Source organism: Pogonomyrmex barbatus, unplaced genomic scaffold (assembly GCF_055798465.1).
Source record: "Pogonomyrmex barbatus isolate J1 unplaced genomic scaffold, ASM5579846v1 scaffold1, whole genome shotgun sequence".
In the NCBI taxonomy this organism is placed as follows: Eukaryota; Metazoa; Arthropoda; class Insecta; order Hymenoptera; family Formicidae; genus Pogonomyrmex; species Pogonomyrmex barbatus.
The window spans coordinates 26611158-26635851 of NW_028297098.1; the positions used below are offsets into that span (position 1 = coordinate 26611158).

The following is a 24694-nucleotide window of genomic DNA, read 5'->3' on the forward strand; positions in this document are numbered from 1 at the left end:
TATCGATGTTGAGTGTTATCATTTTTTACAATGTTAATTAATTTTCTCACTGCGCTTATTTCATGAGCAGCTGTCATCGTAAAGATTGCGCGTTTTGACAGTTTTATATATGTTATATGTAATTGTTATCACGAATAATTTATATAAAAGTATTTTATTTCGTAGTATCTTTGGAGTCTATTCTGTGATTAAATATTAAAAATATGCATTATTATGCATTATTATTACAGAAGAGTAATTGTTTTCATATCACACAAAAGTTGCTCATAATAATAGAGTAGACATATACATAATTGCGATACAAATTGATAAAATTTATCTTATATCTAATTGAAAAATAAATTTAATTGAAAAATTGAAAAATAATGCCGAAAAGAAATAGCACATAATGCATATTCTGTGTAATACCTATAAAAAGATGATTCGCGAAGATCCTTCTCTGCTCTCAACTCTCTGTTCTCAACTGCTCGCAAGACAATTGTGCAGCAAATGCACGCTTTACACTTATAACTAATGAACAAGAGAGATATACGTTTTAAGACTAAGAGTTGAATGTCCCCCATCCTTTTCATACAAGTCAATATGGCTATAAAATGCACCCTTCATTGTCGTGATACTTTTTCTTTTTCTGGAAGGGACGGCCAACGGCGCAGCCGCACTTAACTTTTCCGCATCCGAGTGTTCACATAATCCTTTTAGTAGCTGCTAAGTCCTCGTGGCTCAACGATGTATAGTATTCCCATGCAGAAATCGAGCTCTGTCGCGGCCGCGACTATCCACGACGAGAAAGACATGCAATTGAGCATGCAGCTAAATCGCTGGATGCTGAAGCCGATTGGCGCCTGGCCGAAATCAGACGATCTTTCGCGGATAGAGAAATTGATATATTTACTGCTAAACACAATTTGCTCCGGTTTAATCGTTTTCCTCTTTGTCCCAGCGGCCGTCTTTATGGTGTTTGAGGTCGATGACGTGTATCACAGAGTGAAGCTCTTCGGGCACTTGCTCTTCTGCGTAATGGCCATTGTGAAATATTCCGCGATGATGTGTCGCGAGAATGACATTCGTAGAGGTATTCAAGAAATCGAGGACGACTGGATAAGTACTCGGCATTATGACGATCAGATCATCATGATCGAGAGCGCGAAGTTCGGCCGGCGTCTCATAGTGATCAGTGGAATTTTTATGTACGGTGGTGCCGCGTTTTACTACTTTGCCTTACCGCTCATGGATGGCAAAATCATAGAGGATGACGGAAATCTGACATATTGGCCACTGGTGTATCCGGTCGCCAGGGTGATCGTCGATGTGCGATATAGCCCCGCCAATGACATTTTCTTTTCAGTGCAGTGCCTGTCAGGTGTCGTCGCGCATTGCATCACAGCTGGTGCCTGCAGTTTGGCCGCTACGTTCGCGATGCACGCTCACGGTCGCCTCAGGGTTCTCGCTCAATGGATTAAACACTTGATAGACGGACGAGAAGATTTATGCAGCAGCATGAACAAAAGATTGGCGATGATCGTGCAGCAACACGTTCGAATCCTACGGTGAGTTACTATATAATGAAAATCGCTAATAATTGTTGTTATATTTTCTCTCTCTTAGAGTACTCGATATTTTGATTGATTATTAAATGTTTAGAACACTCCTAAAGAGATCGCGTTTCTTGTTTTCTGCAATATGTATTGTCCGTTGTATTTCAGTTTCATATCGCTAACGGACAAAATTTTGCGGGAAATGGCTTTCATAGATATTTTTGGATGTACGTTAAACATGTGTTTTCTTGGATATTATACTATTACGGTATGCATATCGTATGTACAAATATGTGTCGCGAAATATATCACTCTCTTTTTCAAATAAAATCAGAGAGATCAAATACAGTTACAATTAAAATATTCAACAATATACAATATATGTGTGTATTGTTGAATATGAAAATTTTTTCGTTACAGGAATGGGAAGATAAAAATAGTGTAGTAATATATATAATTCTACTTTTGTCTCTTGCATTCAATATTTTTATATTTTGTTATATTGGCGAGCTTGTTACCGAACAGGTATTATTCTTATTATCGAAACGCCTCTGTGTTTTGATGTTAAATTATATAATGTCTAATGTATAATATATGAATATAATGTATGAATATAATCTTGCAATAGAATATATTAAGGTTTTCATAATAGTTAATAAATATTATGAAATATATATCTCAATATATATCTCCATTTTACAAATTAACTTTTTCTATTAAATAATATAATATATTTTCTAAAACTAAACATATTTAATAATAAAAAAATAATCTTGTAAACAGTGTAAAAAAATTGGCGACGTATCATACATGATCGATTGGCATCGCTTATCAGGAAATAAAGGACTCGCCATCATACTGATCAGCGCTATGTCCAATTCATCCATCAAGCTTACTGTTGCGAATATTATTGAGCTATCTCTTAGTACTTTTGGCAATGTAAGTAAAATATTTATTAAATTTATTAATCATATAACTTATGTATTATTTATTCAAATAGGTGATTAATACATCGGTCGCCTACTTAAATATGTTACGTACACTAACTTAAAAATTCGAAATGTACAAATTACAGCGTGTGTTCATTGTAATATATATAGAAAGAAATACAAATAGCAATTTCATAAAATGATAATTAATTTTTAATTAATGTCTAGTATAGTATTTTAATTAGTCAGTCAGTGTCGCAGCAAATTAAAAGTAAGAAGAATAAAAAATGTAGATTTAATGAATAAAAAAATATATGCAGTAATTTTTTGCTGAATTTTTTAATAAAATTCTGAGTATGATCGCATTTTATTAAATCGAATAAAAAAAATTATTATAAAATTATTTAATATATTAATGCAGGAATGGCAAAAATATGTATCTGCAAGTAGAAAAAGAAATAAATACAAGAATTTATTTCATTTAACATATAAATATAAATAGTATATCACATATATACTGTCATATCATATATATATATATATATGTATATATTTATCTATCTTCATATATTCTATTTCTAATAATTAATATATAATTTCTTAAAAACTCACTTTAATCTTCATATACTCCAAAACACACAATATTTTATACACAATGTGCAATATATTTTAATATATTACGAAAAGAATTATTGATAAAAAGTAAGATAACACAGCGATTCCTATCGATTGTTCTCGTAGAAAATATTTGCAGAAAGAAAACGTATAAGCTTTACAGATGTTCATTCGAGAATCAATGGCCAACAAATCACGTAAAAAAGAGGAAGAAGTGAATCCCCTCTTGCCATTGTACAGCAGTCAGTATGATTTATAAAATGCACCCTTCGACTTCCTGTTGTGACTGATGGATTGATCAGTCTTTTCCTTGAAAACTCGCTAAACGCGCAAGCGCTTGACATGAATATCCGTCCTCGACATCCAATGATCATCAGTGTCGTCTGAGCTTCCGTGCTTTAATAATGCGCGGATCACCGACCGTTCAGAAGTCAAATCCAGTCGCGATCGTGTGCGATCACGAGAAGTACGTGCGGCTAAGTGTTCAGAAGACTCGTTGGATACTGAAGTCGATCGGTATCTGGCCGAAAGCACTCGAATCTTCTTCTCTCATGAAAAGATACGTGCGTGTGCTGATAAATGTGATCTGCATCGGTTTAGTCACTTTTCTTTTCGTACCATGCGTTTTCTACGTGGTGCTCGAAGTTGAGGACACGTACAACACTTTAAAGTTTACCGGGCCGTTGAGTTTCTGCATAATGGTTTTCATGAAGTATATCTTGCTGATAGCACGCGGAAATGATATTCGCGTTTGTATCGAGCATATTAGGAACGACTGGATGAACACGCAGCATCACGGTGATCGCGCGATCATGATCAGGAACGCGGAGTTTGGTAGTCGCCTTGTAATGATCTGCTCGTTCATGTCATATGGTGGTGCTGTGTTTTATCACATCGCCATGCCGATCGGCATGGGCAAAATTACGGATATGGACAACCTGTCGTATCATCTGTTAGGATATCCAGTCGCCAGGGTGATCGCCGACACGCGTTATAGCCCTATTAATGAAATCTTTCTCTTGATTCAGTGCATATCGGGTCTTACTACGCAGGCCGTCACGGCCGGTGCCTGCAGTTTGACTGCCGTTTTGACGATGCACGCTTATGGTCGTCTAGAGATTCTCATACAATGGATCATGCATCTAGTAGACGGACGTGAGGATTTGTGCAATAACGTAAACAAAAGACTGGCCATAATTGTGCAGGAACATGTGCGAATTTTGCGGTAAGTTCAAAAAAATAACTTAAATAATTATCTATTTGCAAATGTATATATTCAAAATTCTCATTCAATTTTTAATCTTATCTTTTCATAACATGTAAATATAATGACATTTTAAAAGTATATAATGCTAAATTTTTTATTAGCTTACGGTTTTCTCTTTACTATATAATTAATTATGAGAGTAATAAGATTTATACAAAGAAAACAAGAAAAGTTTATTTAAAAAGTAAATTGCAAAAATAATTATAAAAGTAATTATAAAGTAATTATAAAACTTAGGTATGTTTTCCCTTCTGTAATTTAATGATTAAATTTGTTACATTGTTATATTTCCAACCACGTGTACATTGCTTTACAGTTTTATATCACTAACGGAAAAAATATTGCATGAAATATTTCTCGTGGAAATTGTAGGATGTACTATGAATATGTGCTTTCTTGGATATTACATTATCATGGTAGGCATATCGTATAAAATGTACACAGAGCACATTATTTTGATTTTGGAATCGATGTGCAACATATGTTTCCGAAAACAAGAATTTTAAAATTGCAGGAATGGGAAATTGGCGAACTTGCAAGTTATATAACATATTCTGTTTTACTTATATCTTTTACCTTCAATATTTTCATATTTTGTTACATAGGTGAACTCGTCGCCATGCAGGTACAATATAATATTTCTCATTATCTAAAAACACAGGATTTTACGACATAATTTTTATTATTATAAACAGAAAATATATATCAGAAATATTCAATAAATTGATAAATCAATCATATAACAGAGCAGGAGGGTCAGCGAGGTAGCGTATATGATCGAATGGCATCGTCTACCTAAAAGGGAAGCTCTCGCTATTATATTAATGATTGCGACGTCTAATTCACCAATCAAATTTACTGCTGGGAATATTATTGATTTATCTATAAGCAGTTTCGGTGATGCAAGTATTCATAAATTAGTTGCAATTTTTATACATTATGATAATTTTTTAATATGTTCAAACATAACTTATATAATCATTCATTATATCAATAGGTGATTAAAACATCAGTTGCCTACTTGAATATATTACGTACACTAACTTCTTAGAAAGTTTTTGTTATATACAAATAGTATTGACAAATAGTATTGACAAATTGTATTTGTTGCAATAAATGATAAGTTTGGCAACTTTGTAGAATGCATGTCAATTTTGTGTCATCCAATTTTCAAAATAAGGAAGGAAAAAAGAATAAGATTGCAAATATAGATTGGGTGATGTTATTTATTATAATATCGCGATGTCGAATAATCATAATAATTGACAACGACACAATAGAGACAGATGATTTACCATCTTTTAACAAAATGTGTGTAGTGTGTATGTAGACAAAGTGTGCACAAAGATCAGGAGCATCGTCTACAAGGAGTAAAACGGATCAGAAAAAATTATGTACAAATTAATTTCAATCATCGAATAAATAATACAAATATATATCTCTCATTTTTGTCTTTAAATAATATAATAAAATATTTAAAATAAACTTCTTGTAAAAGGCAATTTCATCTTGTACAAATATAAAATAGTATACACATATATCATATATTATTAAATATTATATTATTATCACTATTGTTGTTGTAAGAAGTTAATATTTCATTTCTTGAAAATTTATTCCTATTTTATTCCTAATACAAATAACTTCAAAATATACAATTTTGTATATATATATATATATATATATATATATATATATATATACATACTATGTGTAATGTGTTTTAATATATTATAAAAATAATTATTGACACGAAGAATAGTATCAACATTTCTTACGGATTGATTTCGTAGAAAACATCCGCGGAGAGAAAACGTAAGTTTCATGCATGAATTATCATGGAACAGTGACCAACATATCATGCAAGGAAGAGGAAGAAGTGAATACCCTCTTGCCGCAGCAGTAAATATGGTTATAAAATGCACCCTTCAACTTCCTATCATGACTGATGGTCTGGTTGCTTTTTTCTTGGAAACTCGCTAAACGCGCAAGCGCTTGACATGATATCCGTCCTCGACATCCAATGATCATCAGTGTCGTCTGAGCTTCCGTGCTTTAATGATGCGCGGATCACCGACTGTTCAGAAGTCAAACCCAGTCGCGGTCGTGTGCGATCACGAGAAGTATATGCGGCTAAGTGTTCAGAAGACTCGTTGGATACTGAAGTCGATCGGTGTCTGGCCGAAAGCACTCGAATCTTCTTTTCTCATGAAAAGATACGTGCGTGTGCTGATAAATGTGATCTGCATCGGTTTAGTCACCTTTCTTTTCGTACCATGCGTTTTCTACGTTGTGCTCGAAGTTGAGGACACGTACAACACTTTAAAGTTTACCGGGCCGTTGAGTTTCTGCATAATGGTTTTCATGAAGTATATCTTGCTGATAGCACGCGGAAATGATATTCGCGTTTGTATCGAGCATATTAGGAACGACTGGATGAACACGCAGCATCACGGTGATCGCTCGATTATGATCAGGAATGCGGAGTTTGGCCGTCGCTTTGTAGTGATGAACGCATTCTTCACATACAGTGGCGCTGTGTTTTTTCTCATCGCTATGCCAATCGGCATGGGCAAAATTATGGAAGAGGAGAGTAACTTGACGTATCAGCCACTGATGTATCCAGTCGCGAGAGTGATCGTCGATACGCATTACAGTCCTATTAATGAGATTTTTTTCTGCATTCAGTGTATAGGAGGTTTTACGGCGCAGACTATCACGGCCGGTGCCTGCAGTCTGACTGCCGTTTTGGCAATGCACGCTCATGGTCGTCTAGAGATTCTCATACAATGGATCATGCATCTAGTAGACGGGCGTGAGAATTTGTGCAATAACGTAGACAAAAGACTGGCCATAATTGTGCAGGAACATGTGCGAATTTTGCGGTAAGTTCAAAAAATAACTTAAATAATTATCTATTTGCAAATGTGTACATTCAAAATTCTCATTCAATTTTTAATCTTATCTTTTCATAACATGTAAATGTAATAACAATTTAAAAATATATAATGCTAAATTTTTTATTAGCTTACGGTTTTCTCTTTACTATATAATTAATTATGAGAGTAATAAGATTTATACAAACAAGAAAAGTTTATTTAAAAAGTAAATTGCAAAAGTAATTATAAAAGTAATTATAAAGTAATTATAAAACTTAGGTATGTTTTCCCTTCTGTAATTTAATGATTAAATTTGTTACATTGTTATATTTCCAACCACATGTGTACATTGCTTTACAGTTTTATATCACTAACGGAAAAAATATTGCATGAAATATCTCTCGTGGAAATTGTAGGATGTACTATGAATATGTGCTTTCTTGGATATTACATTATCATGGTAGGCATATCGTACAAAATGTACGTACGCAGAGCATTATTTTGATTTTGGAATCGATGTGCAACATATGTTTCCGAAAACAAGAATTTTAAAATTGCAGGAATGGGAAATTGGCGAACTTGCAAGTTATATAACATATTCTGTTTTACTTATATCTTTTACCTTCAATATTTTCATATTTTGTTACATAGGTGAACTCGTCGCCATGCAGGTACAATATAATATCTCTCATTATCTAAAAACACAGGATTTTACGACATAATTTTTATTATTATAAACAGAAAATATATATCAGAAATATTCAATAAATTGATAAATCAATCATGTAACAGAGCAGGAGGGTCAGCGAGGTAGCGTATATGATCGAATGGCATCGTCTACCTAAAAGGAAAGCTCTCGCTATTATACTAATGATTGCGATGTCTAATTCACCAATCAAACTTACTGCTGGGAATATTATTGATTTATCTATAAGCAGTTTCGGTGATGCAAGTATTCATAAATTAGTTGCAATTTTTATACATTATGATAATTCTTTAATATGTTCAAACATAACTTATATAATCATTCATTATATCAATAGGTGATTAAAACATCAGTTGCCTACTTGAATATATTACGTACGCTAACTTCTTAGAAAGTTTTTGTTATATACAAATAGTATTGACAAATTGTATTTGTTGCAATAAATGATAAGTTTAAATTGGCAACTTTGTAGAATGCAATTTTGTGTCATTCAATTTTCAAAATAAGGAAGGAAAAAAGAATGAGACGCAAATATAGATTGATGATGTTATTTATTATAATATCGCGATGTCGAATAATCATAATAATTGACAACTACACAATCGAGACAGATGATTTACCATCTTTTAACAAAATGTGTGTAGTGTGTGTAGACACAAAGATCAGAAGAATCGTCTACAAGGAGTAAAACGATCAGAAAAAATTATGTACAGATTAATTCCAATCATCGAATAAATAATACAAATATATATCTCTCATTTTTGTCTTTAAACAATATATTAAAATATTTAAAATAAACTTCTTGTAAAAGGCAATTTCATCTTATACAAATACAAAATAGTATACACATATATCATATATTATTAAATATTATATTATTATCATCATTGTTGTTGTTGTTATAAGAAGTTAATATTTCATTTCTTGAAAATTTATTTTATTCCTAATACAAATAACTTCAAAATATACAATTTTGTGTATATATATATATATATATATATATATATATATATATATATATATACACACACATACTATGTGTAATGTGTTTTAATATATTATAAAAATAATTATTGACACGAAGAATAGTATCAACATTTCTTACGGATTGATTTCGTAGAAAACATCCGCGGAGAGAAAACGTAAGTTTCATGCATGAATTATCATGGAACAGTGACCAACATATCACGCAAGGAAGAGGAAGAAGTGAATACCCTCTTGCCGCAGCAGTCAATATGGTTATAAAATGCACCCTTCAACTTCCTATCATGACTGATGGTCTGGTTGCTTTTTTCTTGGAAACGTGCTAAACGCGCAAGCGCTTGACATGACTATCCGTCCTCGACGTCCAATGATCATCAGTGTCGTCTGAGCTTCCGTGCTTTAATGATGCGCGGATCACCGACTGTTCAGAAGTCAAACCCAGTCGCGGTCGTGTGCGATCATGAGAAGTACGTGCGGCTAAGTGTTCAGAAGACTCGTTGGATACTGAAGTCGATCGGTGTTTGGCCGAAAGCACTCGAATCTTCTTCTCTCATAAAAAAATACGTGCGCTTGCTGATAAATGTGATCTACATTGGTTTGGTCACTTTTATTTTCATACCATGCATCTTTTACGTTGTACTCGAAGTTGAGGGTACATACAACGCTTTGAGATTCACCGGACCGCTGAGTTTCTGCACGATGGTTCTCATGAAGTATATCTCGTTGATCATTCGCGGTCGCGATATCCGTATTTGTATCGAGCATATCAAAAGCGACTGGATGAACACGTGGCATCACGGTGATCGCGCGATCATGATCAGGAACGCGGAGTTTGGTAGTCGCCTTGTAATGATCTGCTCGTTCATGTCATATGGTGGTGCTGTGTTTTATCACATCGCCATGCCGATCGGCATGGGCAAAATTACGGATATGGACAACCTGTCGTATCATCTGTTAGGATATCCAGTCGCCAGGGTGATCGCCGACACGCGTTATAGCCCCATTAATGAAATCTTTCTCTTGATTCAGTGCATATCGGGTCTTACTACGCAGGCCGTCACGGCCGGTGCCTGCAGTTTGACTGCCGTTTTGGCGATGCACGCTTATGGCCGTTTAGAAATTCTCATGGAATGGATCGTGCATCTAGTGGATGGGCGAGAGGATTTGTGTAAGAATGTAGATGAAAGACTGGCCGTAATTGTGCAGGAACACGTGCGAATTATGCGGTGAGTTCTCTCTGTTCAGGAAATAACAATTATCCCTCTGCTACAAATATATATATCTGAATTTTTCATTTGATTTTTATATTGTGAATTTCCCGTTATGACAACATTTCTAAAATGTGGTGTTAATTTTTTTATTATATTTAATTCAATATATCATTATATTTTCATTATATTCATCTTACGGCTTTTTTTCACTGTAATACTATTAATTACAATTGTAATGAAATTTTTGTACAAATAAGAAAATTTCAGGAAATAAATTGCATATACAGTAATTGAAAAATAATGTATTATTTTTTTTCTGTAATCTCAATTGTTACATTATTGTTATATTTTATTTTCCAACTATGTGTACTTGTATATATAATCATATATATTTTCTATTGTATTTCCAACCACATTGCTTTGCAGCTTTATATCATTAATGCAAAAAGTATTGCACGAAATATCTCTAGTGGAAATTATAGGATGTACTTTGAATATATGTTTTCTTGGATATTACATTATCATGGTAGGCATATCATGCAAAATGTATATACAATGGAGCACATTATTCTATATTAGATCTTAGAATCAATATATGTAACATACGTGTTTCCAAAAATAGGAATTTTAAAATTCTAGGAATGGGAAATCGCTGAATTTGCAAGTTATGTAACATATATTATTTTACTTACATCTGTCACCTTCAATATCTTCATATTTTGTTACATAGGTGAACTTGTCGCCCAGCAGGTACAATATAATATATGATTTTGATATGAAAACACAATGCGCCATAATTCTTATTGCAACAAATGCACATGGAAAGCGTATATTTGATACATTTAATAAATTGATTCATCAATCATGTGAGCAGAGCAAAAGGGTTAGCGAGATATCGTATATGATCGATTGGCATCGTTTACCTGGAAGGAAAGCGCTCGCTGTTATACTAATGATCGCAATGTCCAACTCGTCAGTTAAACTTACTGCTGGGAATATTATTGACTTATCTATAAGCAGCTTCGGTGATGTAAGTATTTAAAATTGTAAATTTAAAAAGTTAAGTTTAAAAAATATTGAAATATTTATTAATATTAAATTAATTGCAATTTTGGTGTATTATATAATAATTTTTTAATACTTTCCTTCACATAATTTATTATCGTTCATTAAACCAATAGGTGATTAAGACGTCGATTGCCTACTTGAATATGTTACGTACATTAACTTCTTAAAACATTTTTATTGTATACAAATTGTGATATCGACAAATTGTATTTGCAATAAATAATAAGATTGAATCAGCAATTTTGTAAAATACATATCAGTTACTCATCCAATCTTATATTGATGAAAAAAAAACAAAAATGAGACACAAATATAGATTCAATAAATAAGTAATAATAAATTTAATAATAAATTCTTACTAAATTTATCTTATTAAATTTAATTTAACATTAAAGTTATTTAAAAATCTAATAAATTTTCTATACTTAATTTTTTTAAATATTCTCTAATTTAATCTACTGTACGTAACTTCTCCATTATAATTTAAATAAGTATTTAAAAGAGCAATACATATATATTTGTCAAAATAATATATTATTTAAAAAAACTGATAAATTAATTAAATTACATATGCAATTTATATATTCAAATTATATATACATATTTTTACATATTAATTGTAAGCTAAAACAATATTCTATTCTATGAAATCTTCTATGTGTTTCCTATTAACATCTCTCTTAAATCGTTTCTAATTGCTTGGGAATATTTATAATTATTTCTGTTCTCAAGATTAAATAAGATAAAATATAGTTGTTTTTAAAAGCAATAGAAATTTAAATAATACGTACGATGCAAAACATCACAGATTTCTCTTCTAACGTAAAAGGCTATGTTTTACGAATGAAAAATTTATCATTTTTTCACGTAACTATGACTTATAACTGACAGCACTTCAATCATTGTCTACCTTCGTTGTTTGTATAGTGCACATTACGTTGAGTTTCTATGCAACAAGTTGCGGAACTATACATATCGATTATGCGCAGCCAGCCCACATAGCAGCGCTTCTTTTCTCTGAGGAATGAACCGTGTGGCTGCGCAGGCGCTGCCGTAACTACTGCTTGCTGTCGAGACAGCACAATCAGTAGTAGAGATCAGTATTTCACGCGCCCGCCGTCAATGAAACACAATGGTTTCCTCCGACAAGCCCAAGATAGATGTTTACAGGCGAAATAACAATTATAGCCTTCAACTAAATCGTTGGATTTTGAAACCGATAGGCGTTTGGCCTGAGTTACCTTCGAGTTCGACAACCGAAAAGATTTTATCAAAACTTTTGAGATTAACGTGTCATTCTTTGGTAGCTCTCACTGTGGTGCCTTCTATACTGTACATCCTCTTTGAGGAGAAAGATGTCCGTTTAAAGTTGAAAGCCGTAGGGCCCACGAGTCACTGGCTCATGGGCGGTATAAATTATTGCTCGTTATTGTATCAAAAGAGACAGATACGTAAATCCATCGAGCATATGGAAGCCGATTGGCAAATGGCAAAGAGAGAATGCGATCAAGAATTGATGCTGAGGAATGCGAGAATGGGACGCGTTATAGCGGGGGTTTGCGCCCTCATCATGCAGGGTGGTATCTTCTCTTATAATGTGGCAAGGGGAACGTCACCGATACTCGTTACGATCGGCAACGAAACGATCGCGATAGGCCGCTTACCCTGTCCGTCTTTTAATAAGATCGTGGACACCAGATTCAGTCCAGTGTACGAAGTTGTGTTCACGTTGCAGTGTCTCTCGTCCCTCGTGGTGAATAACACCACGGTCGGTGCGTGCGGTCTCGCCGCGGTATTCGCGATGCACGCATGCGGCCAACTCGGCGTAATAATGTCGCGACTCGAGGAACTCGTTGAGGAAAAAGAACGCAATGTCATCCAGAGAAAACTGGCGAATCTCGTCGAGCGTCATCTACGAGCATTAAGGCAAGATGGCAATAATATATTATTTTATGCATTCAGCTCGTAGATATATTTATGTGAAAATAATCGAGTGTGAAAATGACGATCGAATTAAATTTATGTAAAATTATTAATTATTAAATTTATTTAAAATAACATTGATTTCTTATAAATTATTATTTTGCGAAACTGTGTGACGTGGATTTTTAACGTTTTCTCGGAAGTGCAATAATTAATCTAAAAGACATTATAAAATGATAAATTGCTAAGATGATGCTTTTGCTATAAAACATATACAGGTAAAACTATCGAGTTTTAAAAAGCATAAAATTATTCATCAAGCATCAATTTTAGATTTCTTTCGCGCATGGAAATAATAATGCGTCAAGTGTGTCTTGTGGAATTAGCTGGATGTACATTCAACTTATGTATGCTAGGATATTACACCATTACGGTACGCTTAAAATCTTGAAAAGGTGAATATATCAAAAAAATTGATGGAGGAAACCTTGTTTCTTTATTTCAGACGATATCAATTTTGCGTGCTCTATTTTTCAGGAATGGCACGAGGAAAGTACGAATACTTTAATAACATACCTTATTGTGTTGACGTCGATGATGTTTAATATTTTTATTTTTTGTTACATCGGTGATCTCGTTACAGAACAGGTAAAATAGCCGGATTTACTTTTGTCAATCTTGTAGATTGTCAATTCCTTTCATATATGTAATAACGGACGTCTTGATTCAAGAAACTTAATCTTACGACAGAGTAAAAAGGTCGGTGAAGCAGCTTATATGACAAATTGGTACCAGTTGCCACATAAACATGTACTTGGTTTGATTTTAATAATTTTACGATCGAGCTCAGTTATTAAAATCACCGCAGGAAAGATATTTCATATGTCAATCTCAACTTTCGGTGATGTAAGTATCATAAAAGAGAATGTTTATAATATTATATTACAAGTTATTTAAATACAAACTACGATTCTTTAATTAATTTAGGTAATTAAAACTTCTGTAGCATATTTGAATATGCTTAGAACTTTAACCATGTAAATTTTGTACGATAAAATGCTAGTCTTAAATATAATACTTGTCGTATAGAAGAGAATAAAATAAATATTTTGCACATAAAATTATTATTGAATATTACATATATAAAAATTGTATAAAAAAATTATGCATAACATACATTTCACAGAAAACCTTCATAATGTTATAATTTGTTAATTTTTTCATTTATCTTGTATCAATCTTTAATTAATGCAAAAATAGGATATTTTTCTTAATTCTCCTCCTGTATATGTAAAAGAATAAAACAATATTATATATATATATATATATATATATATATTTCACAAATCGAATATGTAAATCGAGTAGTTCACGATTTTGTACGATCGTCTGCAACGCAAAATATACTGTATGCGTCATACTTCATATGTTGTCTGTGTTTGTACTTACAATTGCACGGTGCAACAAGTAGCGATTATCGATTAGTAATGTCCCGCCTCTTGCATGCAAACCGCGCTTCCAATGAAGCCTGCGCAATTGCTACACTGTGTCTGGAGTATGATATTCACTGAAAAACGGGGCGACTGAAGAGCCTTCAGTATCTTGCGCGCTTTTAAAGAACGACCATGACGATCACATCTGACTTCGACAAGCCGTCGTTTTCACATCGTTATAACGAGTACCACAGTTACAGTCTCCAGCTGAATCGTTGGTTTCTAAAACCAATCGGTGCCTGGCCAGAATCGTACGCCACTACTATTGCCAAGAGACTCCTGCCGAGAATCATTCAAATAACGTGCTACATTCTTATAGCTTTCGTAGTCGTACCTTCTCTGTTGTACTTCTATCTCGAAGAGCAGGATTTCGATACCAAGCTCGATTTAGTGGGTCCCGTAAGCCACTGGATCATGAGCGCGATAAATTACACTTCTCTGCTGTGGCGCGGCAAAGATATACGTTGCTGCATCAAGCATATGGAGAACGACTGGTACGCGGTGAGCAGAAGCGCGGATTGCGAGGCGATGATCAAATACGCCAAATTCGGTCGATCTGTGGCTGGCTTCTGCGCCGTTTTCATGCATTGCGGTGTGTTCTCGTACAGTGCGGTAAACAGTTTGACACCGATCGTCAACGTGATCGGCAACGAAACCATCTCGGCGCGAAAGCTGCCTTGCCCGTTCTACAGCAAGTTACTGGATACCAGTCGCACTCCGGCAAATGAGATCGTGCTGGTACTGCAATTTTTATCCGGTTTTATAGTTAATTCCGTCACGGTCGGTGCGTGCAGTCTCGCCGCGGTCTTCGCGATGCACGCGTGCGGACAATTCGCCGTGCTCTACATGTGGCTGAATGAATTGGTCGATGAAGAAAAGAAGGGACAATATGCCGAGTGCAAACTAGCTAACATAGTCGAGCATCACCTACGTGTGTTAAAGTAAAGTATCGCTGATCGAATTTGTGAAGAATTTTTGCAAGAATTGTAGCGTATATCAAATATACCAAATATAAACAAAATTGGAAATTTGAGATAATTTAGAGTATTTTCTAGTTTCCTATCACGCGTCGAGAATATCATGAATCAGATATGCCTAGTGGAAATAGTTGGATGCACCTTGAATTTGTGCTTACTTGGCTTCTGTTCCATCAAGGTATGACAATAATTTTAATGTGTTCTTTTTTGCTAAAATACAGAGAGAGATGTATTTTCTGACGTATAATATGTTTATTTCTCAAAAATATTTTTTCCATATGTAACATATACATATTCCGTTTTACGATTTTAGGAATGGAATGCGGGAAACACGAAGACTATAGCAACATACAGTATAGTATTCATATCCGTATCTTTTAATATCTTTATATTTTGTTACATCGGTGAAATAATCACGGAACAGGTAACACGTGTAAACAAACCACAAAATTATTTATTTTTCGGGATAATAAAAATTTTTTAAATATTACTAATTCTCGTTATTTTTATAAAATTAACTGCAGTGTAAAAAAGTTGGAGAAATGGCTTATTTTACTAACTGGTATCGTTTACCTCATAAAACTGCCCTTGGTATGGTGCTAATAATATCAAGATCCAGTGCTGTGATTAAAATTACTGCTGGAAAATTGATTCACCTTTCTTTAATGACATTTGGTGATGTAAGCATAAATGTTAAACATTTTCATTAGAAAATAAATTTTTTGTCGTTTTTGTCGTGCATTGCATTTTTGCATTTCACATGCATGCGATTTCACATGCATGAATCTTTTAATTTATCAAATAATATAAAGTTTCCAAAACAATCATATAAAAAGATCTTTTTATAGAATTCATTTTATTTCTTAATCTATTGTTTCTTTATTCTAGGTAATTAAAACATCTGCGGCATATCTGAATATACTTCGTACTATAACCATGTAATATACTGCATAAAAGATAGACGTCATTTAACTCGCATGCAATAAGAATCATAAAGCTTTCAATTTAATGCCACCTTCCTTATTAATAATACAATCCTTACAAAAATCCAAATTATCACAAAGAATTAAAATATATAACACATGCGACATATAAATACATAGATATACTCACTGGCTATATGCATTTGAAAATTCACAAAATATATATCAAAACTAGTACTTTAGTCCTTTTTTCATATTTACAGTTTTCTTTTCAATATAATTGAAAATGTAAAAATAAACAATGCAACAAATTGCACTGATTTACATATCAACATAAAATTCCGTCTCTCCATTGCAATATGTCTTTTGTAATTTTTCAATAAAAAAAAACGCCTCGTATGTTCCATCTATATGACAAACGATTCAAGTAGATTCAGTTTGATCATCAATTTATCAACTCAGCGCATATGCACATATTAACAACAATGTTATCGAAGCAACGAGTCCGATGACACCGGTTAATCGATAAATCTCCACCGCGGTAGATTAACATTTTCCCTCGCGCAGACGCCACAGAGACTAGAAAGACCGTGAGTCTAATAGTCGATTAGTAGTCGTCGTGCCGTCGTATGGTCACCATGTGTCGGTCGGTGACTGAAGATCTCCACGATCACAGCGTGCAATTAAATCGATGGTTCCTAAAGCCAATAGGCGCGTGGCCGCGATTCTCCAGTTCGACGGGCCACGAGAAAGCGATTTCTCGCGCTCTGATAGTCACTTGCTTTTCCTTGATAGCCTTCACCGTGATACCATGCGCGTTGAACGTTCTTTTTGAAGAGAAAAATATCGAACTGAAACTCAGAGCGATCGGTCCGCTGAGTCACTGGCTCATGGGCGGTATAAATTATTGCTCGTTATTGTATCAAAAGAGACAGATACGTAAATCCATCGAGCATATGGAAGACGATTGGCAAATGGCAAAGAGAGAATGCGATCAGGAATTGATGCTGAGGAATGCGAGAATGGGACGCGTTATAGCGGGGGTTTGCGCCCTCATCATGCAGGGTGGTATCTTCTCTTATAATGTGGCAAGGGGAACGTCACCGATACTCGTTACGATCGGCAACGAAACGATCGCGATAGGCCGCTTACCCTGTCCGTCTTTTAATAAGATCGTGGACACCAGATTCAGTCCAGTGTACGAAGTTGTGTTCACGTTGCAGTGTCTCTCGTCCCTCGTGGTGAATAACACCACGGTCGGTGCGTGCGGTCTCGCCGCGGTATTCGCGATGCACGCATGCGGCCAACTCGGCGTAATAATGTCGCGACTCGAGGAACTCGTTGAGGAAAAAGAACGCAATGTCATCCAGAGAAAACTGGCGAATCTCGTCGAGCGTCATCTACGAGCATTAAGGCAAGATGGCAATAATATATTAGTTTATGCATTCAGCTCGTAGATATATTTATGTGAAAATAATCGAGTGTGAAAATGACGATCGAATTAAATTTATGTAAAATTATTAATTATTAAATTTATTTAAAATAACATTGATTTCTTATAAATTATTATTTTGCGAAACTGTGTGACGTGGATTTTTAACGTTTTCTCGGAAGTGCAATAATTAATCTAAAAGACATTATAAAATGATAAATTGCTAAGATGATGATTTTGCTATAAAACATATACAGGTAAAACTATCGAGTTTTAAAAAGCATAAAATTATTCATCAAGCATCAATTTTAGATTTCTTTCGCGCATGGAAATAATAATGCGTCAAGTGTGTCTTGTGGAATTAGCTGGATGTACATTCAACTTATGTATGCTAGGATATTACACCATTACGGTACGCTTAAAATCTTGAAAAGGTGAATATATCAAAAAAAATTGATGGAGGAAACCTTGTTTCTTTATTTCAGATGATATCAATTTTGCGTGCTCTATTTTTCAGGAATGGCACGAGGAAAGTACGAATACTTTAATAACATACCTTATTGTGTTGACGTCGATGATGTTTAATATTTTTATTTTTTGTTACATCGGTGATCTCGTTACAGAACAGGTAAAATAGCCGGATTTACTTTTGTCAATCTTGTAGATTGTCAATTCCTTTCATATATGTAATAACGGACGTCTTGATTCAAGAAACTTAATCTTACGACAGAGTAAAAAGGTCGGTGAAGCAGCTTATATGACAAATTGGTACCAGTTGCCACATAAACATGTACTTGGTTTGATTTTAATAATTTTACGATCGAGCTCAGTTATTAAAATCACCGCAGGAAAGATATTTCATATGTCAATCTCAACTTTCGGTGATGTAAGTATCATAAAAGAGAATGTTTATAATATTATATTACAAGTTATTTAAATACAAACTACGATTCTTTAATTAATTTAGGTAATTAAAACTTCTGTAGCATATTTGAATATGCTTAGAACTTTAACCATGTAAATTTTGTACGATAAAATGCTAGTCTTAAATATAATACTTGTCGTATAGAAGAGAATAAAATAAATATTTTGCATATAAAATTATTATTGAATATTACATATATAAAAATTGTATAAAAAAATTATGCATAACATACATTTCACAGAAAACCTTCATAACGTTATAATTTGTTGATTTTTTCATTTATCTTGTATCAATCTTTAATTAATGCAAAAATAGGATATTTTTCTTAATTCTCCTCCTGTATATGTAAAAGAATAAAACAATATTATATATATATATATATATATATTTCACAAATCGAATATGTAAATCGAGTAGTTCACGATTTTGTACGATCGTCTGCGACGCAAAATATACTGTATGCGTCATACTTCATATGTTGTCTGTGTTTGTACTTGCAACTGCACGGTGCAACAAGTAGCGATTATCGATTAGTAATGTCCCGCCTCTTGCATGCAAACCGCGCTTCCAATGAAGCCTGCGCAATTGCTACATTGTGTCTGGAGTATGATATTCACTGAAAAACGGGGCGACTGAAGAGCCTTCAGTATCTTGCGCGCTTTTAAAGAACGACCATGACGATCACATCTGACTTCGATAAGCCGTCGTTTTCACATCGTTATAACGAGTACCACAGTTACAGTCTCCAGCTGAATCGTTGGTTTCTAAAACCAATCGGTGCCTGGCCAGAATCGTACGCCACTACTATTGCCAAGAGACTCCTGCCGAGAATCATTCAAATAACGTGCTACATTCTTATAGCTTTCGTAGTCGTACCTTCTCTGTTGTACTTCTATCTCGAAGAGCAGGATCTCGATACCAAGCTCGATTTAGTGGGTCCCGTAAGCCACTGGATCATGAGCGCGATAAATTACACTTCTCTGCTGTGGCGCGGCAAAGATATACGTTGCTGCATCAAGCATATGGAGAACGACTGGTACGCGGTGAGCAGAAGCGCGGATTGCGAGGCGATGATCAAATACGCCAAATTCGGCCGATCTGTGGCTGGCTTCTGCGCCGTTTTCATGCATTGCGGTGTGTTCTCGTACAGTGCGATAAAAAGTTTGACGTCGATCGTCACCGTGATCGGCAACGAAACCATCTCGGCGCGAAAGCTGCCTTGCCCGTTCTACAGCAAGTTATTGGATACCAGTCGCACTCCGACAAATGAGATCGTGCTGGTGCTGCAATTTTTATCCGGTTTTATAGTTAATTCCGTCATGGTCGGTGCGTGCAGTCTCGCCGCGGTCTTCGCGATGCACGCGTGCGGACAATTCGCCGTGCTCTACATGTGGCTGAATGAATTGGTCGATGAAGAAAAGAAGGAACAATATGCCGAGTACAAACTAGCTAACATAGTCGAGCATCACCTACGTGTGTTAAAGTAAGGTATCGCTGATCGAATTTGTGAAGAATTTTTGCAAGAATTGTAGCGTATATCAAATATACCAAATATAAACAAAATTGGAAATTTGAGATAATTTAAAGTATTTTCTAGTTTCCTATCACGCGTCGAGAATATCATGAATCAGATATGCCTAGTGGAAGTAGTTGGATGCACCTTGAATTTGTGCTTACTTGGCTTCTGTTCCATCAAGGTATGACAATAATTTTAATGTGTTCTTTTTTGCTAAAATACAGAGAGAGATGTATTTTCTGACGTATAATATATATTTCTCAAAAATATTTTTTCCATATGTAACATATACATATTCCGTTTTATGATTTTAGGAATGGAATGCGGGAAACACGAAGACTATAGCAACATACAGTATGGTGTTCATATCCATATCTTTTAATATCTTTATATTTTGTTACATTGGTGAAATAATCACGGAACAGGTAACACGTGTAAACAAACCACAAAATTATTTATTTTTCGGGATAATAAAAATTTTTTAAATATTACTGATTCTCATTATTTTTATAAAATTAACTGCAGTGTAAAAAAGTTGGAGAAATAGCTTATTTTACTAACTGGTATCGTTTACCTCATAAAACTGCTCTTGGTATGGTGCTAATAATATCAAGATCCAGTGCTGTGATTAAAATTACTGCTGGAAAATTGATTCACCTTTCTTTAATGACATTTGGTGATGTAAGCAAAATGTTAAACATTTTCATTAGAAAATAAATTTTTTTATCGTTTTTGTCGTGCATTGCATTTTTGCATGTCACATGCATGCGATTTCATATGCATGAATCTTCTAATTTATCAAATAATATAAAGTTTCCAAAACAATCATATAAAAAGATCTTTATATAGACTTTATTTTATTTTTTAATCTATTGTTTCTTTATTCTAGGTAATTAAAACATCTGCGGCATATCTGAATATACTTCGAACTATAACCATGTAATATACTAAATAAAAGATAGGTGTCATTTAATTCGCATGCAATAAGAATCAATTTAATGCCACCTTCCTTATTAATAATACAATCCTTACAAAAATCTAAATTATCATGTACAAAGAATTAAAATATATAACACATGCGACATATAAATACATAGATATACTCACTCGCTATATGCATTTGAAAATTCACAAAATATATATCAAAACTAGTACTTTAGTCCTTTTTTCATATTTACAGTTTTCTTTTCAATATAATTGAAAATGTAAAAATGAACAATGCAACAAATTGCACTGACTTTACATATCAACATAAAATTCCGTCTCTCTCCATTGCAATATGTCTTTTGTAATTTTTCAATAAAAAAACGCCTCGTATGTTCCATATATATGAAACGATTCAAGTAGATTCAGTTTGATCATCAATTCATCAACTCAGCGCACATATTAACAACAATGTTATCGAAGTAACGAGTCCGATGACACCGGTTAATCGATAAATCTCCACCGCGGTAGACTAACATTTTTCCCTCGCGCAGACGCCACAGAGACTAGAAAGACCGTGAGTCTAATAGTCGATTAGTAGTCGTCGTACGGTCACCATGTGTCGGTCGGTGACTGAAGATCTCCATGATCACAGCGTGCAATTAAATCGATGGTTCCTAAAGCCAATAGGCGCGTGGCCGCGATTCTCCAATTCGACGGGCCACGAGAAAGCGATGTCTCGCGCTCTGATAGTCACTTGCTTTTCCTTGATAGCCTTCACCGTGATACCATGCGCGTTGAACGTTCTTTTTGAAGAGAAAAATATCGAACTGAAACTCAGAGCGATCGGTCCGCTGAGTCACTGGCTTATGGGTGGTATAAATTATTGTTCTCTATTGCTGCGCAGCGCTGACATACGGCGATGCGTGCGGCACATGAGGATGGATTGGCAGATCATCAGGCGATCGGAGGATCGTGAGATCATGGCAAGAAATGCGAAGCTGGGTCGATTCGTGGCGGGTTTCTGCGCGATATGCATGCACGGCGGTGTGTTCGCTTACAGCATCGTGTCGGGAATGACGACGGTAATGGTGCCGATTGATGAAAATCGGAGCGTAGAAATGCTACAGCTACCCTGTCCTTCGTACAGCAAATTTGTAGATGCCAGATTCAGCCCGGCGAACGAGATCGTCCTTGTGATGCAGCTCATTTCGGGTTTTATAGTGAATTCCACTACCGTCGGTGCTTGCAGTTTGGCTGCAGTTTTCGCTATGCATGCGTGTGGCCAGCTCGATATTTTGATCTTACGTCTGTACAGACTCGTCGAAGGTGATGGAAAGAAAAGAGGTGAATCGGCTCAAAAGAGACTGGCCGAAATCGTGGATCATCATCTGCGTGTTTTAAGGTACTAAAATTTACTTTACTTTAAAGACACTAAGGATTAAATAATGAAATTTAAAACTAATTTTAAAATGTATATATATTTAAAATGCACATAATTTATATACATTTATATAGAAAATATATAAATGTATATTTTTTTAACTAGAAAGTCGAATATGCAATTTAATATAAATTTAAATTCCTTTATTAATTAATAATAATTTTCAATTATAAATTTTACTCAGATTTCGTTGTATAATACGATATCAACTTGTAAATATATCAAAACAATTTTTTTCAAAATTTATCAAAGATTAGTTGAATTTAATTTAATTTTAGATTTATAGCACGTATCGAAGACGTAATGCATCAAGTATGTCTGGTAGAATTAGTGGGATGTACATTTAATTTATGTATGCTTGGATATTACTCCATTACGGTACGCTAATCATCTTAAAAGGTGAATATGTAGTTGGAATTAATTTAATTAGAGAATTATTAATATTATCTGAAACATTTATGATGTTCATCTTTCATATATGCTGTTATAATTTTTTCAGTGGTGGAATAAGATAGATAGGAAGAGCATCGCGGCATACATTGTCGTTTACATATCCATGAGTTTTAATATTTTTATATTCTGCTATATAGGTGAAATATTAACGCAACAGGTAAAGAAGATGCTAATGTTGGCTAGCATAAGAATAACAAGTTTGCACATTTAACAATGCAATATTTATTAGTGTAAAAAAGTCGGCGAAATAGCATATATGACGGATTGGTATCGCTTACCTCATAAAACAGCACTTGGTTTGATTCTGGTTATATCAAGATCGAGTGTTGTAATTAAAATAACCGCAGGAAAATTAATTCAACTTTCTATCGCAACTTTTAGTGACGTGAGTACAACAAATATCTTTTTGAAAGCACTTTTAATAAATTACTATCATTTCAGGTTATTAAAACGTCTCTTGTCTACCTCAATATGTTACGAACTGTTACAACATAAATCTGTGAATGTAATATAAGAAATTCTCGATATTTGTTTACTTGTATAGCATTTTTAAAATAAAAGCACTTAGATAACTATACGTTAATAATATTACATTTAATATATTACATTTAATAATTTTTAAATTTTGCATGCTTTTCAAAATATAATTTTCCGTATTTTATTTTTCAATAATAAATAATAGGGTATTATATATACTTGCTTGGACTTTGTTTTATTAAGATAAGATACAAATATGATTAATTCTAATATCTTTCTTTTTAAAACATGTATGTACATATTTTTTAATATCATATTTCAATTCTAAAAATTCTTCTTTTTCTTTTTATAACATTATGTTTTGCAATTTTAAGAATATATGAAGACTATAACTACATAGTATATTTTGTCATATTCATATTTTTAATAATGCTATATTCAGTATTTCGACGATATAATCACGGAATAGGTAACGCGTGCAAAAAGCATAAAATTACTTGTTTCAAAACATAAGAAAAATTTCTAAAATATTAATCATTTTATTTATACAAAAATATTTTCATTATATTCATAAAATTAACTGTATATAAAGTACTGTATGAAATATGAAAAGATTGCTCAAATAACTTATTTTACTAACTAATAAGTTATGAGTAAATTAATAACAAAATCTTTCGCTATGATTAAAATTATAGTTGGAAAATTGATTCCAGTCTCATTAAGATTATTTGGAATTTAAGTATAAATTTTAAATATTTGTTCTAAAAATAAAGTATATTTTTTATTTTTTTTATAAAGTATATTTTTATTAATTTGTTATTTTGTTATTTATATTTCTATATAGTATGTGTATTATGAATCTTTCGCTTTTAAAAAGAATTAAAAAAAAAAAAAATTTTTAATTAAAATAAATTTCATAAACTTAATTTTTATTTAACTCATTGTTTTTTATTATAGGTGATGAAATCATTAGCATATTGGAACATACTTCATATTATAATATACTACTTGAA

At 33.6% G+C, this 24694-nt stretch overlaps 8 protein-coding genes and 1 pseudogene across 8 annotated transcripts; all 9 read left to right on the forward strand.

Annotated features, from left to right (window-relative positions):
* Positions 1-536: 536 nt before the first annotated feature.
* LOC105432107 (uncharacterized) lies at positions 537-2497 on the forward strand. Its single transcript, XM_089076167.1, has 2 exons — positions 537-1547; positions 2319-2497. Exons 1-2 carry the CDS (start codon positions 727-729, stop codon positions 2347-2349), a joined length of 852 nt encoding a protein of 283 aa, XP_088932293.1. The 5' UTR covers positions 537-726; the 3' UTR covers positions 2350-2497.
* A 50-nt stretch (positions 2498-2547) lies between these two features.
* Positions 2548-5949, forward strand: LOC105432097 (uncharacterized; annotated as a pseudogene).
* Positions 5950-6115: 166 nt separating this feature from the next.
* On the forward strand, positions 6116-8772 carry LOC148938312 (uncharacterized). The gene is made up of 4 exons (XM_089076402.1): positions 6116-7231; positions 7586-7685; positions 7786-7896; positions 8018-8772. The coding sequence occupies exons 1-4, from the start codon at positions 6405-6407 to the stop codon at positions 8270-8272; spliced, it is 1293 nt and encodes a 430-aa protein (XP_088932528.1). The 5' UTR covers positions 6116-6404; the 3' UTR covers positions 8273-8772.
* A 273-nt stretch (positions 8773-9045) lies between these two features.
* On the forward strand, positions 9046-11494 carry LOC105432090 (odorant receptor 43a-like). Its single transcript, XM_011646717.2, has 5 exons — positions 9046-10141; positions 10553-10652; positions 10766-10876; positions 11001-11156; positions 11308-11494. Exons 1-5 carry the CDS (start codon positions 9318-9320, stop codon positions 11359-11361), a joined length of 1245 nt encoding a protein of 414 aa, XP_011645019.2. The 5' UTR covers positions 9046-9317; the 3' UTR covers positions 11362-11494.
* Positions 11495-11915: 421 nt separating this feature from the next.
* LOC105432080 (4-vinylanisole receptor-like) lies at positions 11916-14322 on the forward strand. The gene is made up of 5 exons (XM_025219572.2): positions 11916-13120; positions 13451-13550; positions 13655-13765; positions 13868-14023; positions 14105-14322. Exons 1-5 carry the CDS (start codon positions 12327-12329, stop codon positions 14156-14158), a joined length of 1215 nt encoding a protein of 404 aa, XP_025075357.2. The 5' UTR covers positions 11916-12326; the 3' UTR covers positions 14159-14322.
* Positions 14323-14582: 260 nt separating this feature from the next.
* LOC148938313 (4-vinylanisole receptor-like) lies at positions 14583-16894 on the forward strand. The gene is made up of 5 exons (XM_089076050.1): positions 14583-15551; positions 15666-15765; positions 15901-16011; positions 16112-16267; positions 16476-16894. The coding sequence occupies exons 1-5, from the start codon at positions 14743-14745 to the stop codon at positions 16527-16529; spliced, it is 1230 nt and encodes a 409-aa protein (XP_088932176.1). The 5' UTR covers positions 14583-14742; the 3' UTR covers positions 16530-16894.
* An 85-nt stretch (positions 16895-16979) lies between these two features.
* On the forward strand, positions 16980-19086 carry LOC148938314 (4-vinylanisole receptor-like). Its single transcript, XM_089076346.1, has 4 exons — positions 16980-17924; positions 18255-18354; positions 18460-18570; positions 18673-19086. The coding sequence occupies exons 1-4, from the start codon at positions 17140-17142 to the stop codon at positions 18877-18879; spliced, it is 1203 nt and encodes a 400-aa protein (XP_088932472.1). The 5' UTR covers positions 16980-17139; the 3' UTR covers positions 18880-19086.
* A 236-nt stretch (positions 19087-19322) lies between these two features.
* On the forward strand, positions 19323-21598 carry LOC105432488 (odorant receptor 10-like). Its single transcript, XM_025219425.2, has 5 exons — positions 19323-20350; positions 20465-20564; positions 20698-20808; positions 20909-21064; positions 21273-21598. The coding sequence occupies exons 1-5, from the start codon at positions 19542-19544 to the stop codon at positions 21324-21326; spliced, it is 1230 nt and encodes a 409-aa protein (XP_025075210.2). The 5' UTR covers positions 19323-19541; the 3' UTR covers positions 21327-21598.
* Positions 21599-21893: 295 nt separating this feature from the next.
* LOC148938315 (odorant receptor 13a-like) lies at positions 21894-24421 on the forward strand. Its single transcript, XM_089076289.1, has 5 exons — positions 21894-22712; positions 23030-23129; positions 23251-23361; positions 23434-23589; positions 23646-24421. The coding sequence occupies exons 1-5, from the start codon at positions 21925-21927 to the stop codon at positions 23697-23699; spliced, it is 1209 nt and encodes a 402-aa protein (XP_088932415.1). The 5' UTR covers positions 21894-21924; the 3' UTR covers positions 23700-24421.
* The last annotated feature ends 273 nt before the right edge of the window (positions 24422-24694 follow it).